Source organism: Callospermophilus lateralis, chromosome 20 (assembly GCF_048772815.1).
Source record: "Callospermophilus lateralis isolate mCalLat2 chromosome 20, mCalLat2.hap1, whole genome shotgun sequence".
Lineage (NCBI taxonomy): Eukaryota > Metazoa > Chordata > Mammalia > Rodentia > Sciuridae > Callospermophilus > Callospermophilus lateralis.
The window spans coordinates 830,138-844,841 of record NC_135324.1 but is presented as its reverse complement, the minus strand read 5'-3'; the positions used below and the strand labels follow the sequence as shown (position 1 = coordinate 844,841).

The window sequence follows — 14,704 nt, the reverse complement described above, 5'->3', positions numbered from 1 at the left end:
GGCAGTATATTTTTTCTAACCACCATCCCCTCAAACACCCAGTGCAGACTGTTGGAATCCCTCCCCCAGGGAGTGGCAACACAGACAGCTGGTTCTGTCCCCACAATGTCCTTGGCAGAGGAAAAAAGAATACCTGCTTTTCTCTGGGGGCAGGAAGATGCCCGAGGCGCTCAGCTAGGCAGGAGCCATCCCAGAACTGGGGCGCGCAGGATGGGGGACCCTGAGAATCAGTACCTGGTGCACTTTTCAAAGGTCCATGAGATCCCTGAGGACCAGAGGGAGCCGCATCCCTGGTGCCAACACTCCCCAGCCCTCAGGCACCCAGACAGCAAGAGGGGCCAGGAACCATTCGGTCGGCGGCACATCCTGCAGGAGTTGGCTCTGAGCTTGTTGTACCAGAGCTGCACAGGGGGCTGCTTAGAACACAGAGCCTGGGTCACAGAGCCAAAGGCTCCAGTCCAGAAGTTTCCAGTGTAAGATCAATTATGTGCATTTTTAAGCAGTTCCCAGTTCCAGGTGATCGGCCAGGTTTCAGGGTAGGCAGATTGGAACACAGAGCAAAGCTGGACAGATGACACAGTCTTCTGAGGGCAAGGCCAAGTTCAAGGGCCCTTTTTCCAGATCAATCCACACCACTGCAAAGCCCCCAAAGCAGCTGGCCACAGAAAGGCATCCCCCGCCCCGGTCCTGGGGGTCGAACCCAAGGGCGCTCTGCCACTGAGCCAAACCCCAGCCCTTTATTTTATTTTAGTCTTTGAAGACAGGGTCTCACCAAGCTGCTAAGGCTGGCTTCAAACTTGGGATCTTCCGGCCCCAGTCTCCCAAACTGCTAGAATTTGGAGACTGAAGCCAAGTGATTCTCTGAGGGGACTGCAGGCCCCCACACCCCTCAGCCTCCCTCTCTAAAGAACTGGTCAGAGGCTGAATGAATCTTGCTAGCTTCTTGCTTCTTTCCACACCCTGAAAATGATGCTCTGATTTGTTTTGAGAACGGGTTCACATTAATCCTGTGTCGTGGAAACATGGCGGAAGAGAAGAATAAATTAGAACCTTCCCGGCAGCCTGCGTTAAGAGTGTGTGCCTCTCCACACAGGGAGGGGACACTGTGGAAATGTATTTCTGCCCATTGCCCCACCAGAGAGGGACATTTCTATTCTGTTGAACACCGATCCCTTGGTCAGTCTTGGCAACCACCCGCCAAGGCCGAGATGACCAGCCCTGGCACAGACGCAGGACCCTTGTGCCAACTAGACACCATGTCTGGTTGCCACAGCCTCCTTCCACCCTCGCTTTGGATGAAATAGATGAGAAATGCATCACAAGTTCTTTCTGGAATGTGTCATCAACTGAAAACACGGTTCAACCAGATTTCCTGAAAACTCAGATATGATTTTCCTTTCTCTAAAACTCATCACACGCCAGAACCAGCGACCAGGGCTAGGTGAAGGGGGAGCCCCGGGGTCTCACGGTGCCCATTTCAGGACTCAGATTCTCTGAAGGAACAGAATCCACGCCCCCGCCCTGATCTTTGAGCAAAGGTGAATGCAAACAGGGCGTGAGGATGACCAGGTGCCTGGTAGATGGCTTCACACCCGATAGGGGACGAATCCCGTGCTGCATGGGACAGACTGTCTGGTGCATGGAGCATCGTGGCCCTGGACATTGAGAGGAGGAATGGACAGTCATTAGGTGCTGCCCCTCCATTTCTGCTTTACAGTGACGAAGGGCAAGTGAAGAGCACTTGTGCTGGTTATGGAGCCTCTCACCACGAGGTCCCACAGCATCAAGACGGCCTGGATGTCCACCTGACCTTCTGAGAACCCAGAACTGGGACAGCCAGAACTCCAGACAGGCAGGTTTCCAGGGCAGGACCGTGAAGCTCCCACAGAGCCTCCGAACCCAGCCTCCGCTGCTTCACTACTGTCCTGTGCCCACGTCCCACCTCACAGCAAGGTCACCTTGCCACGCCCTACCCACTTTTCCGTCTTCGGTTTCTGCTCCCTTGCGCCTTCCTCTCTACAAACCAACCTTTCTGCTCAGCTCATCAGAACGTTCTTTTTGTTTTACGGAACCGAGCGTGGCCCAGGTCTAGCCCTGAGAAGGAAGCCAGCTGGGACCAAGGTGGAGGATCATCACGCCCTTCTGAGTGTCCTTGACCCACGTGGCCAGAGGACAGAGAAAGGCGGGCGGATGTCAGGGCTACCCCAGGGTAAAAAGAAGGGGCACTTCAACAGAAATCCAGACTGCAAAAGAGCCATGCAGAAGAATCTGAGCTGACGGCATGTTCCCGACTTTCCCACCACACCCCTGGGGCTGTCCGGGGCTGTGTCCACTTTACAGATCAGAAGACCAAGGCCGTCAGACACCACCCTGACGTGGAACCTGACCCCCTGGGAACCAGAGCCACCATGAGGCTTCCCGACACACCTGGGTATGGAGACGCAAAATCTGAGACTCCGCAGAGCTGCCCGTTCTGTCCCTCGGGTTCTCTGCCTTCCTGTCAGGTCCAGTCCACGGCACAGCCTGGGATCCAAGAACGGCCTGGGGTTCTGCGTGATCGAGAGAGACTACTGGGACATGAGCAGGGCCATTGTGTGGCCCGAAAAGTCTGAGATATTTACTGTCTGGCTCTTTACAGGAGGAAAAAAAAAAAAATCAACTTCTGACCTAATGGAGAGACCAAGGACAAGCCACCAGAGTCCCCCAGTCACAAAGATCCTACAGCAAACAGCCATACCACACAGCTCCTCCAAGACATCAGGACACCCCAGCTGGCCGGCAGGGTCCTCCAGAGTGGACAGGCCCCGTCCTCGTCCCTGCAGCCTGTGAGAGGCTGACCAGGGGCAGGGAGCTCTTTTCTGTGGCTCCCAGAGTCTCAGGGATGCAAAGCCCTTGCTCTGCTGTGACTGACTTCTGAAGAGTCAGACCTCTAACTGTCATCCACTCGAGAGGAGGCTGTCACAGCTCCCTGCTTCCAGCCACCAGCAATGGGCACCGCAGTGGACCTGGAGGAAAGACCAAGAGCTGTGGGCACCGCCCTCCCACTCGATCTCCACCCACTGACCACGCACTGGCTAAAATCTGCTAGCCCCGTAGAGAGGCCACAGTGGCCGCACGCAGTCCTCACCCTCCAGGGGTTTATCATCTAACAAGCTTCACCACAAAATGGAGGCAGGGGACGTCAAAAAGAAAGGTCATGACCTGCTGGACTCGTCCTTCTCATCATTTCCGAAAACTTCGACTCCAACCCCTTGGATCCCGCGTTTTCTTAACACTGCGATCTCCAGGGTCCAAACTGGTAAGGTGGCAGCCTCCTGGAGTGCCCGAGCCACGAAGGAACCTCAACAGTGACCCAAAGCCCTCTGCCGGCTGGTCAGGGCCTGTGCTCTGGGTGGGAATGGTCATACGGCAATGGTCACGCCCGGGGCTGGACTCACCGACTCCCTTCTCTGAGCAGAAAGGTGGGCCCCGGCTTCCTGATTCGCCACTGAAGACTTCCTAGTGCTGGGTGTTCAGAGACTAACAGCTCGCCACCCTGGGTCCCCACCTGTCCATGCACCGGCTCTCTCATCTCTTCAAGAACAAGAAAACCCCTCCCTGAGCTCCCAGTCAGCCTTCCAGAACCTTCCTTCCAGGCCCATGCCCACGCTGCCCTCTCCAGCTCCCTGCGTGAGACACCCGCTGTTCCCCCACGCCTCCGGCCAGACACCCGGTCCTCTCCCACCATCTGGCCTTCGCACGTGGGCACCCTCCGTCTGCGACACCCTCTCTGCTCCCCTCCCCGGCACACGTGGGCACCCTCTGTCTGGCAAGCTTCTCTCACTCTTCAACCTCCAGCTCACAGGCCACCTCCCCTCAGAGGAGGTGGCCTCTGTCCTGCTCTAGGCTTCCTGTCCCCAAGCTACAACACCTTCAGCCACATATTGCCACTTCTGAGACTGTTCCACTCTCCTAATAAACACATCTGCTCAAGGACAGAGGCTGCGTCTTATTTATCTCCAGTTATTAGGAAACTAAGCCGGTGCCTGACATATAGCAGCACCCAGAGAACACACAGATGGTGACAAAGGGACTGCTCACCCCAAAACAAAAGAGATGAAGGTTTCTGCCTCCTGTCAGGCACACTCGATCCGATGTCCCTAATAATACGTGTCAGGAGAGCAACGGGCAAGGTCGTAAATCTTCTTCTCCCCCAGAGCAAAGCCTCTGCCAGGCCTTCATTACTCTATCCACTGGATCGCGGAAGCCCTGCGCGTCAGAGACTCACAGCGACACAGCGACACACTGCGTTGCCCTCTCCTGTGTCCACCCTGAAGGTCTGATTGGGATTCCAATGTCCACCAATTCGGAGGGAAACACAAAGCACAGAGGCCCACTGATTGCCCATGGGCTTTACCAGGAGCAGAACGGGGGCTGGACCAGCCTGAAAGGAACAGGAAACAGGCAGCACACGCGCACACACACTCGCCCCAGTTAATTACTGCTGTGCGAGATGGGAAATGTTAATACTTTTGTCATCAGAAGGTTATAAAAATTATTACCTTTCCTTGTCATTAGTTTTATGAACTTTTCCCAATAATGAGTCAACCATCCGCTCACACAGAAGCGGATCACAAAATCAATATTGTGAGAGTCGCAGGCAAACAGAGAGGATCTGGGGGCACATGAAATGTCAAACGGCACTCGGTGCAATCAAAGGGGGCTCCTGCAAAGGAGGCGACAGGCCCGAGAGCAGTGGGCAGCCAGCTCCTCCTGGCAGCAGCCACACCGGGGCACAAGGGGGCAGGCTGCCCAGGACAGAAGGACAAACAGCGCTCCTCACACCTGCAGACCACTGGCCCTTGGTGCCCTGCGCGCAGGCTGCCAGCTGCCGGGCCCCACAGCCTCTGTGTGGAGGTCAGAGGAGGAGAGATGTCTGTGCTGGTCGGGTTCACCTCTCCATCTTGCTCCTTGGTTCTGGAATTCTCTCCACTGAAAGCACTTGCCAGCCGCACCCCCCAACAGAGCCGCTCCCTTTAGAAGTGGCAGCGGTAGCACCCGCCCAGCACTCTAGCTGGCTGCCTCTACAGAACCTGGCTTCCTATCTGCTGCTCCTGAGGGCTGAATGTGACCCTGCCTCCCGCCACCTGCCGCAGCACCGGGAATCACCTCCAGCGAACTGCAGCCGCAAGAGTGGACTGGCGGGCACCAGAGGGTGCAGCGGTCCTCAAGAGGGCAGAGGGCCAGCAGAAACCCAGGGCCCCTCACAGCCTGCGGGGCGGAGCCCGTGCACAACTCCCACCCTGGCCTCGCACCCGCCTCTGCTCTCACTTGAAACTGAGTCCCTGGGCGGGTGTTACCCTGGCTCAGCCTGGGATCTGTGCCCAGATCTAGCCTCCACAGAGGAAGCTGGGCCCTGGAATCTAAACCCCACCAGGCTCCACACAAGGGAAAACAGGAAAGCCACCAAAGGAAGCCGAGACCCCAACTATGGGGAGAATCGGATGAGGAATGGTCGAGTATGCCGGGAGAGCTGGTGCACATCTGTCATCCCAGGGGCTCAGGAGGCCGAGGCAGGAGGATCCCAAATTGGAGGCCAGCCTCAGGCACTTAAGGGGCCTAAGTGCTTAGTGAGATCCTGTCTCTAAATAAAAAATAGAAAGGGCTGGGGATGGGGCCCAGTGGTAGTTCGATTCCCAGTCCAAAAACCAACCAACCAACCAACCAAACACCTGGGAACGCCCACCTAACAGTTAAATATGATCAAGTGGAAGGGCGTCACTCTTGTTCAACGCAGGGCATCATCCATCCAGGGATCAAGTCTGGGCAGTGGGACTGAGTAAGGAGGTGCCTTATTGTAAAGTCACCCTTCATTTAAAAAAACCCAACACGGCTGCCCCCAGGATCGTCCAAGTCTCCTCCTGCTTTACCTGTCAGAGGAGAGCTCCTGGCCAGGGACAGTGCCCAGGAGGTGGCGCCCAGCTTCTCTCACAGGTGACAGAGGCCAGCTGTGGATTCCCCTGCACTGTAATTAACACATTCCAGGTGAGCATGGAGCCATCCATAGCTGTGACTTTCCCTCTCTAGGTGACTCGTCCTGTTTGGGCCAAACTGATGAAGCCCCCACCTGCAGGACAGGAGTTCTCTGTCCCTGGCTGTCACGCTGTCGGTGGAGGACAGCAGCCTGCCTGCCCTTCAGACGCTGCCCACAGAACCTCTGCAGCCCGTCCTGGCCCAGGCTTCCCCCCACCACTGACACCTCGCAGGAGGTCACTCTCAACAGAGAAGGGGCCACTCCCGTCCCAACAAACTTCTGGGAATCTTCTGCCCAGAATCACTGAGGGCTGTTCCGTGCGTTTGCTCCTGGCTCCAGACCCAGCTCTTCCCTCCCCGTCCTGTCCCCCGTCTCCGCCCAGGTGCCTGCCGGGCCTGGTGGGCCACGCAGCTTTCAGGCCGAGGCCAGACACCACCTCTGGCTCCTTGGCAGCTCTGCCCTCCCTGTGCACTCCCAAGCTGCACCCCCTTTCCTGCCACTGAAGTCACTATGACCAATTCAGCCTCTGTCAAAGCTTCTCACTTCAGTCCCTCTCCTCCGCTGGGCTGAAGACATCGTGAGGGCCGTGGGCCTGGCCGTATCCCCAGAGGCCCCAGGCAGCCCAGCATGTCTTCTGCGCCTCCTGCACCTCTGGATGCCATGCTGTCACCAGCCAGACAGCGAAGCTGCGCACCCAGGCAGCACGGCAGGCTCCCCTCCCGGGGCAGGGCCCTCCCCTCCCCTCTGCCCAGTTGGTGGCACACTGGCGAGGCCGGAGCGCAAGGCCGCTGAAGCAGGCATAACTGAGATCCTGCAGCAGCCTCCCCTCCCCTCTGTCCCAATTCTGTCTGGTCGTCCCCTCTTTTGCAAATGTGAAATGTGACGCTGCAGTCAGCGGGCGCTCCTTAGCACAGTGGGCTGGAGGAGCTCTGCTGGAGGGCTCTGGGTAAGCTGTCCTTGCCGACGGAGATGTCCGGGTGGGCACAGCCTCCCTCCTGCCGAGGGCTGTCCTGTGGCCCTGTGCCCACAGGCGGCAGCAGCCCTTACTGACTCTGAGGACAGTCAATCTGAGCATGGCCTGGCCCTCAGGGGACAGATGGCACAGGAGGAGGAGTGGTACTGATCCCTGATGACACCAGCTAGTCGCAACTGGCCACCCAGGGCTCCTACTGCAGCAGAAAGAACCCTGGCGGCCTCTGGCGGGTCTGACGTGCAGGAGCAGCGGCGGGAACACCCCCTCCGTGCTTGCCAGGCACCCGCTCAGCCCTGGACACCCACCCTGCCCCTCCGGGCAGGCCCAGTGTGAACACCTGAGCCCTGATCCAGATTCTGAAGGCACTTGTCCATGTCCTCTCCGTGGGCCCTCAGCCCTCAAGCCTCGTCCTCACACTCACAACCAGCGCTCGACAAGTTTCAGAGATGAGAGCCACTGTCAAGTGACCCAGGGCCTTCACGTGGAGGCCTGAGGCCCACGGGGAACGAAAACACGCCACAGGCAGCACCGCACACCAGGGACCGCCGGGGCCCAAGAAGCCAGGTCCCCGATACCCTTCCATGGGGCACAGGCAGTGGGCGGCATAAGCCACCAGCTCCTGACAGACCGGGCTTCCCAGAGGCCCCTGGGAAGGCTACTCACCAGCTGGGCCGACTTGGGCTTCTCGGGGTCAGTGCAGGCCTCATCCCGGGGCGGGGGCGCCTTGAGGTGCTTGGCGGCGGCCTCGCGCTCCCTCTTCACCACCTGGAACAGCTCCTCCTGGATGGACGCCTGCTCCTGCTGGAACCTGGCCAGGGCGACAGGGCAGGCAGATGCAGGGGCAGCAGCGCACAACAGGGCAGGCAGCTCTGCATCCTCTGGCTGAGCAGCACTGGGGTCTGGGGGCCACTGGCCAGTCGGGAGAGGAGAGGGCCACAAAACCACGCGCCTGTCGTCTCAGCGACACCTCCCACGGCCACGAAAGACCGGGGCCCACTCAGCCAGGACGAAACACAGCAGCCCGGGAGAGGGGCCAGGAGGTGGGGAGAGGGCAGAGACTCAATCCCCGAGACACATGGCTTCCAAGGGAAGGGGCAGGAGGGCTAGGGGGCAGCCCGTCCTTTGTTTCAACGTTTAACCCTTCACCTGGACACATGGCCACCCTGTGACCCATCTCTGGGCACTCTGCCTAGTCAACTAACCCTAGAGAGAAGGGAAAGTCATAGTGACCAACGCCCTTAGAAGTGTTATCGATTATACTAGAAACAGAAAGCGAGTCACCTAAACGTCCAATAATGGAGGTCAAGTTTAATACAGTAAGGTCATACAACAGCAGGTCACGGCACCAAAGGGAAAGGCATCCTTTGATTCATTAATATTTTGAGTCTAAAAACTGAGAATTGGTAAATAATCATTGGCAATTATAATGGTTATGAAGTAGGTGTGACTAATAGAAAATAATCATGATAATAAGTGAAAATAGGAAGCGTAATTATGACTTTAGGAAGCAATCCTAAACTAAAGACAAGAAGGTCCGTGGAAGGGACACCAAGGTATTAATCGTGGTCACACAATGATAACAAGTCTAGGGGATTTGTTTTTTTCATTTCATGTATTTTCTGAATCCTTCCTGAGCACATTTTACGTTAACATTTTAAAAATGTTTAAAAGTACCAAGGAGGTGGGTTCAGGTTGGTGATTTAGGGTTGGTTATTTCGGGTCGGGGAGGATGGACTCCTGGAGGTGAGATTGCAACCCAGCTGTGCCAGCGAAGGGCAGACCTACCCAGGCTGACACTAGTCTGCAGGAGCCAGCGCTCTGGGTCCCCTGATCACACAGAGACCCGTGTCATCGAGGATACTGAAGCTGCACCGAGTGCTTGGTACATGTGAAACAGACTGAAGCATGACAAGGCCCAGGTGAAAGAGGGGTTCTCAGCCCTTCCAGACGCAGCGCCTTTCCCAGGTGACAACTGGCGATCACAGGGTCAGGATGCCAGGCCGTGCTCAGGGACCCGGGGCTTTAAGCACTTCTCCACAAGTCCTCAAGGGAGAGCACAGGTCCGTGTCCAAGGTGCGGCCAGCTCTCAGGAGTAAGGCCTGTGCGGATGGGAGGTGGCTGACACCCTGGGGTCAATCCACCAGGTAGAACCAGGCCTCTACCTTCTTCTCACACACCCCTGACACACGCGGGAACAGTCGCTTGACTACTTAGTCCTGGCTTTTTAAAATGGATTTTAAGAATTCATTTTTTAAAAATCAGCACTCCCCCATACTCCTTTGGAGCTCCTTTCTTAATTTTGGGGGGGTACTGAGGATTGAACCCAGGAGCACTCAACCCCTGAGCCCCATCCCCAGCCCTATTTTGTATTTCATTTAGAGACAGGGTCTCCCTGAGTGGCTCAGGGCCTCGCTTTGGCTGAGGCTGGCTATGAACTCGAGATCCTCCAGCCTCAGCCTCCCAAGCTGCTGGGATTGCAGGCATTGTTTCTTCATCTTTAAACGAGGACCACTGTCACCTACACCAGAGGACTGTCCTTCAACATGAATGACATGAAATATGTGAGAACAAACCTCCAGAGCCTCAGGCAAGGAAAAGGTTTTCAGGGAGCTCAGCACTGATTGAGAGGACACTCGGGCTCACCTCTTGAGATCCTCCTTCACCTCTGAGGGCTGCTGCGCACCATTGGTGTCGAACTGGGGCAGCTTGGATTCTGCAAAGAGAAGAAAAGGCAGCGCCCAGGGTCACTGAAGGCTATGGTCGCCTAAGAAAGGGGCTCAGGAGCACACCCCTGTGGGTGGATGTGCACCCCTGGAACACAGCGCCCAGCGGACAGGTGGACGTGTTCCCACAGAGGATGCCCCCGACGGCCCCAAGCCCCTGTGGGCAGAGGAACACATCCTGGGCCACCAGGGTGGGAAGCCACACCCACCAAGGGGTCTCTCTGCACTGGGAGGCTGACAGTGCGGAGCTGTCGCAGCAAAGCCACCGAGTGCAGCGTCCCAAATCCATCCTCTCTCACTTGACAATTATTTGGAATCTAGGTCACCTCCTAACAAAGGCAGATGTGGCTGACAGAAGCCACTGCTCTGCTTCACAAGGACAGCCCCAGGTCTGGGTTTTGACAAGAGGCCAGGGGGGGCGGGAGGCTCCTGCAGTTTGGTTTCCTGTGGGGCCTGCCTTCGTTGGATGTCTGCCCCTCTCTGAAATTCACGTTAATTTAACTGCCACTTGAACAGGGCATGGCTCAGCTGTGAGAGTCCCCTGGACGCTCGTGGGGCCATGCAGAGATGATCAGGGTGGGATGATTAGGTCACGGGTGCTGGGCCTGATCCATCTGTCAATCCATATAATTTGAATGGATCAGGGGCGTGACTGCAGGCCTGGGGCACATGGTGGGAAGCAGGGGGTCACTGGGGACGGGGCCTGGGGGATGCCATTTGTCCCTGGCTCCTTGCTGTCTCTCTGCCTCGGGGATCAGACAAGACGAACTTCTCCTCCCCTGAGCTATTGTTGTCAGGCAGCTTGGCCACCATGACGGGAGAGCTGGCTAACAAGCAGCATTAAGAGGTGGAGCCGCTGGAGTAGGGAGGAGCAGGTGAGGTGCTGGGGGGCCCATGAGGGAGACAGTGGCTCATGAGGAGAGGGAGAGAACCTGGGCTAGCACCCCTGCTCCGTCTCAACTTCCGCATCACCTCAGACCCTCACCAAATGCCTTCGACTTCCCAGCCTCCAGAACTCTAAGAAATTAATTTTTTTCTTTATAAATTTCCTAGTCTATGGCATTTAGTTACAGCAACAGAAAACAGACTAAAACAATATCCCATTCTACAGATTTCCAATCCTGAGTGTGGCAAGCACCCACGGTAACCCTGGTTACGCTTGAACCTGCATCACTTCTCGTCATGTTGGGCTCTGTAAGTTGTCACCTTTCCTGATGGACATTTATATAATTTATATTTATACTTGAAATTTTTTATTTTTTTCTGGTACCGGGGATTGAACCCCAGGGCGCTAACCACTGAGCAACAGTCCCAGCCCTTTTAGTTTTTATTTGAGACCCAGTCTCACTAAGTTGCTTAAGGCAGGCCTCAACTCTGCGGTCCTCCTGCCTCAGCCTCCTGGGCCCCTGGGAGTATTCAGGGATTTTTGAGCAACTGCAATTTACTGTGTCTGCTGCGGTTCTGTCCCCTCTCCCCTGCCTCAAGTCTTCATCCTTCCCAAACCCTCAGCCAGGGCTCAGCAGCTTTCTGGGGGCTTCTCCGGTGCTCTGCCCTCCCTCGCAGGGTCTCACTGCAGCAGTGGCTAGAGCTGCCCAGACGGCTGTGGAAGCAGCAGATGGGGTAAGGAACAGGCTAGAGGCTGCGGCTCCACATGGAGACCTGTCAGGTCCCTGTGAGGGTATGCTTTTCCAAGTGCCCATGACTTGCACCTTCTCCACCATGACACAGCATGGCACAGGGATCCAGCCTCAATAGGGCCACGGTGCGGGCTCCTCAGGACCAGGCCAGGTCATCCAGTGAGAATAAAGACTAAGCACCGTGCGCTGGGGTCTTGTTTTGACATTCATGCTCCCCATTCTGTTGATATAAACAGCTTCACTGAGTTGTAAATTATTTTTGCTTTTGATATAATTTTCGTTTTTTAAAAATTAAAAAACAATCCACGTCCCCGCTGCAAAGAAGGTGGCACTCAGCCAGGCTGCTTCCTTGCCTGTAGGAGCCTGCCAACTTCCTGCTCCCTTGGTCGCAGGCATTAGTGAATATTTGTGTCTCCAGTTATTAGCGGAGTTCAAAGTCTTGCCATACATACAGTTGGCCATTTGTGCACGTTTCCCAATGAGTTCTCTTTTAAAAAAGGCTTTGTGAACTCTTCGGGTGTTCCTAGAACTTGGTTGTGGTAGAAAGCTTCTCGTCACTGAGACCCAAACACCTGATAAGAACGACGAGGAGGAGGGAGAGTTATTGTGGCTCATAGAGGTTCAGTCCATGGTGGGCCGACTCCATCGCTCTGGGCCCAGGTGAGGCAGAGCATCATGGCAGAAGGGCCCCAGAGGGAAACTGTGCACACAGGCAGCCAGGAAGCAGGGGGCTGCAGGAAGACACACCCTTCCTGGGCACAGCCCCAGGGACCCCCTGCTCCAGCCACAGCCCACCTGCCCACAGTTACCACCCAGGCCACCCCAACTAGGAGGGACTGATGAGGTCACGGTCCTCCTCATCCAATCATTCACTTCCAACATTCCTGCAGGAACCCAGGAGACTTTTAGAGAAGACACCTCATAAGCAAATCACAACACCCTCATGCCCAAATCTGTCAAATGTCCCCTAGTTTGTCATTTGTTTGGGAGGGATTTGTCCCTCCCAAAATTGCCTCTGATTTCTTCTAGTCAATTTTCTCCTTTTCTTCTTTTAAGGTTTCTTCATGTGATGTAGTACTTAGAAAAATCTCTTTTATTACACTTTTACGGTTTCACGTCTTGTACTCCCATCTTTCCTTTTGGCTGACATTATTTGGGGGTATAGTATGAGATAAGAATTTAATTTTAGCTTCCTGTTCTAAACTTGTTCTATCACTTAAATAAAGCAAAAGATTAGTTTTAGAAGAGAAAGATATCGTTCTGGGCATGGTGGCACACTCTGCGATCCCAGCAACTTGGGAGGCTTAGGTAAGAGGATCCAAATTCAAGATCGACCTCAGCAACTTAGCCAAGACCCTGCCTCAAAATACAGGACTGGGAATGTGGCTCAGTGGCAAAGCACCTGGTGGGGTCCAATCTCTGGTACCGAAAAGAAACAAAAGTCGTAAAAGACATCTTAAACAGGGCCACCTCCAAACGGCCCACTGATGCTGAAGCTTCTCCAGCATCAGAGCACACACCTGTCAGGTACGAGTTCCCCGACAGGACGGCGGCAGAGGCAGGGTATAAGGATGCCGCAGGAGGACAAGAGAGGGACACAAGTCATGACCCTGTTTAGGGTAAGTCCCATCACCATGACAACTCCCTCCACTAAGGACTTATCAGCAAGACAACTCCTGCCTCAGCTTCCGTATTTTAAAATGACCAATGAGGATCAGGTGCATAGTATTCTGATGAGGTCTTCTAAAGTAACCAATGGGGAGGGAATATTCAAATCAGGTATCATAAGGGAACCAATGGGAGCAAAGGGGCCAGGTCTTCACTCAGGTCCACCAGGGGAAGAGACGGCCTCACAGTTCAGCATGTAAGACGGGATTTCCAGGGGGTGGGGTGGGGGGCTCGGGCCCCCCTGCTTGGCCCGCCTGCTCTACCCAGCGGAGTGCTACTTTCACCTTCACCTGATCTGTACTCTGCCAGGTACTTGTGTCTTGCTCAGTTCTACATTTTGGACACCCAGGAGCTGGACGCCCTGACAGTGTCACACCCATCACTTCAACCGCAAAGCGTGTTGTCATCGTGAAAGTCAATCACAAGTCACGATTCTTCCTTCTTCTACGGCTAAAACTTACGATGGAAGTAAACGCTTCCTTTACCTATCAAAGCTCAAATGGACACGTGAGGGACTTTGGCAGTTTTTCCTTTTTCCGTCACTGTCTCCCGCTCACCTGTGAACCCAGCTTATTAAAGCCCCCGGGGTCAAGTTGGATCCACTCCCACCCACCCCCCTCCACGAGCTATAGGTACTGTGCAGTAGTCTTTTGGGTCAAGGATGAAAGTGTTTGCTGGGGCTCTGGGAATCCCCCTAGCCTTTCCAAAAAGATCTCAGGTGGGGCCAATCCAGGCACTGACCTGCTCCACGGGGTGCCGGACGCCCAGGGCAGAAACGCAGGGTAGGAGTCACAACACCTGGCTCTGCGTCCTGGCTTTGAGGATGAAGCTGGGGCTCTCTGACCACTGTGTGGCGGTGTCTACAGCCTGGTCCCCAAACAACACCCCAACACTTCCCCTCTTGGTACTTTGTATTCCAAATGCAGCAAACTACTTCTCTCTTTTTGGTACCAGGGATTTAACCCAGGGGTGCTCTACCACTGAGCCACACTCTGGTCTTTTTTGTACTTTATTCAGAAACAGAGCCTCACTGAGTTGCTGGAGGCCTCACAGAGTTGCTGAGGCTGGCTTTGAACTTGGGAACCTCCTGCCTTACTCTCCCCAAGCCTCTGGGATTAGTCTTCGCCACTGCACATGGCTAGCAAACTATTTCTAGAATCCCCAAAGGGCAAGGCTGCGCCACACCTTGGTGTCTCTGTTCCTACTGCCCCTGTCTGTGAATCCGGCTCACCATTATTCCATCTTCCCAAACAGAGGAAGCCCCTCCCTGCAGCCAGGAGCCTGCTCTGCGCCACCCTATGGAACAAGTCCCTTTCAAATGCATGAAACTGCTCTTCTGCATCCTGTACAGCTTCCTGATAACTGCTTTTACTTCCTCCTGCTGAGCATGGAGGCTGAGGAGCTGCACCCTGACCCTGAGGGGCACTGAGGGGACCCATGACGGTAACATGTTTCTTTTTTTTCTTTTCACTAATATCTATTTATATATTTATTTGTATGTGTGCTGAGGCTGGAACCCAGGGCCTCACACTCTGCCCTGAGCCCCAGCCAGCCCCGTCAGGGGTTTCGGAGGAACCCAGCCTACCTAGTCTACACGTAGCTTCTGTTTCTATAAATCACAGCTGCTTCTGTGGGACCTGCAGAGAAGCCAGCCAGCTGCTCCTCCTCAAATGACACAGAGTTCCACCAA

General features: G+C 55.2%; 1 protein-coding gene across 1 annotated transcript in view; it reads right to left on the bottom strand.

Annotated features, from left to right (window-relative positions):
- Positions 1–14,704, bottom strand: part of Chchd6 (coiled-coil-helix-coiled-coil-helix domain containing 6) — a 179,968-nt gene that overhangs the window by 142,877 nt on the left and 22,387 nt on the right. Inside the window, exons 3-4 of the mRNA XM_076841134.2 lie at positions 9,630–9,699; positions 7,650–7,794 (exon numbers count right to left, since the gene is read on the bottom strand). Coding sequence (XP_076697249.1) covers positions 7,650–7,794; positions 9,630–9,699 — 215 coding nt within the window. The remainder of the gene's footprint in view (positions 1–7,649; positions 7,795–9,629; positions 9,700–14,704) is intronic.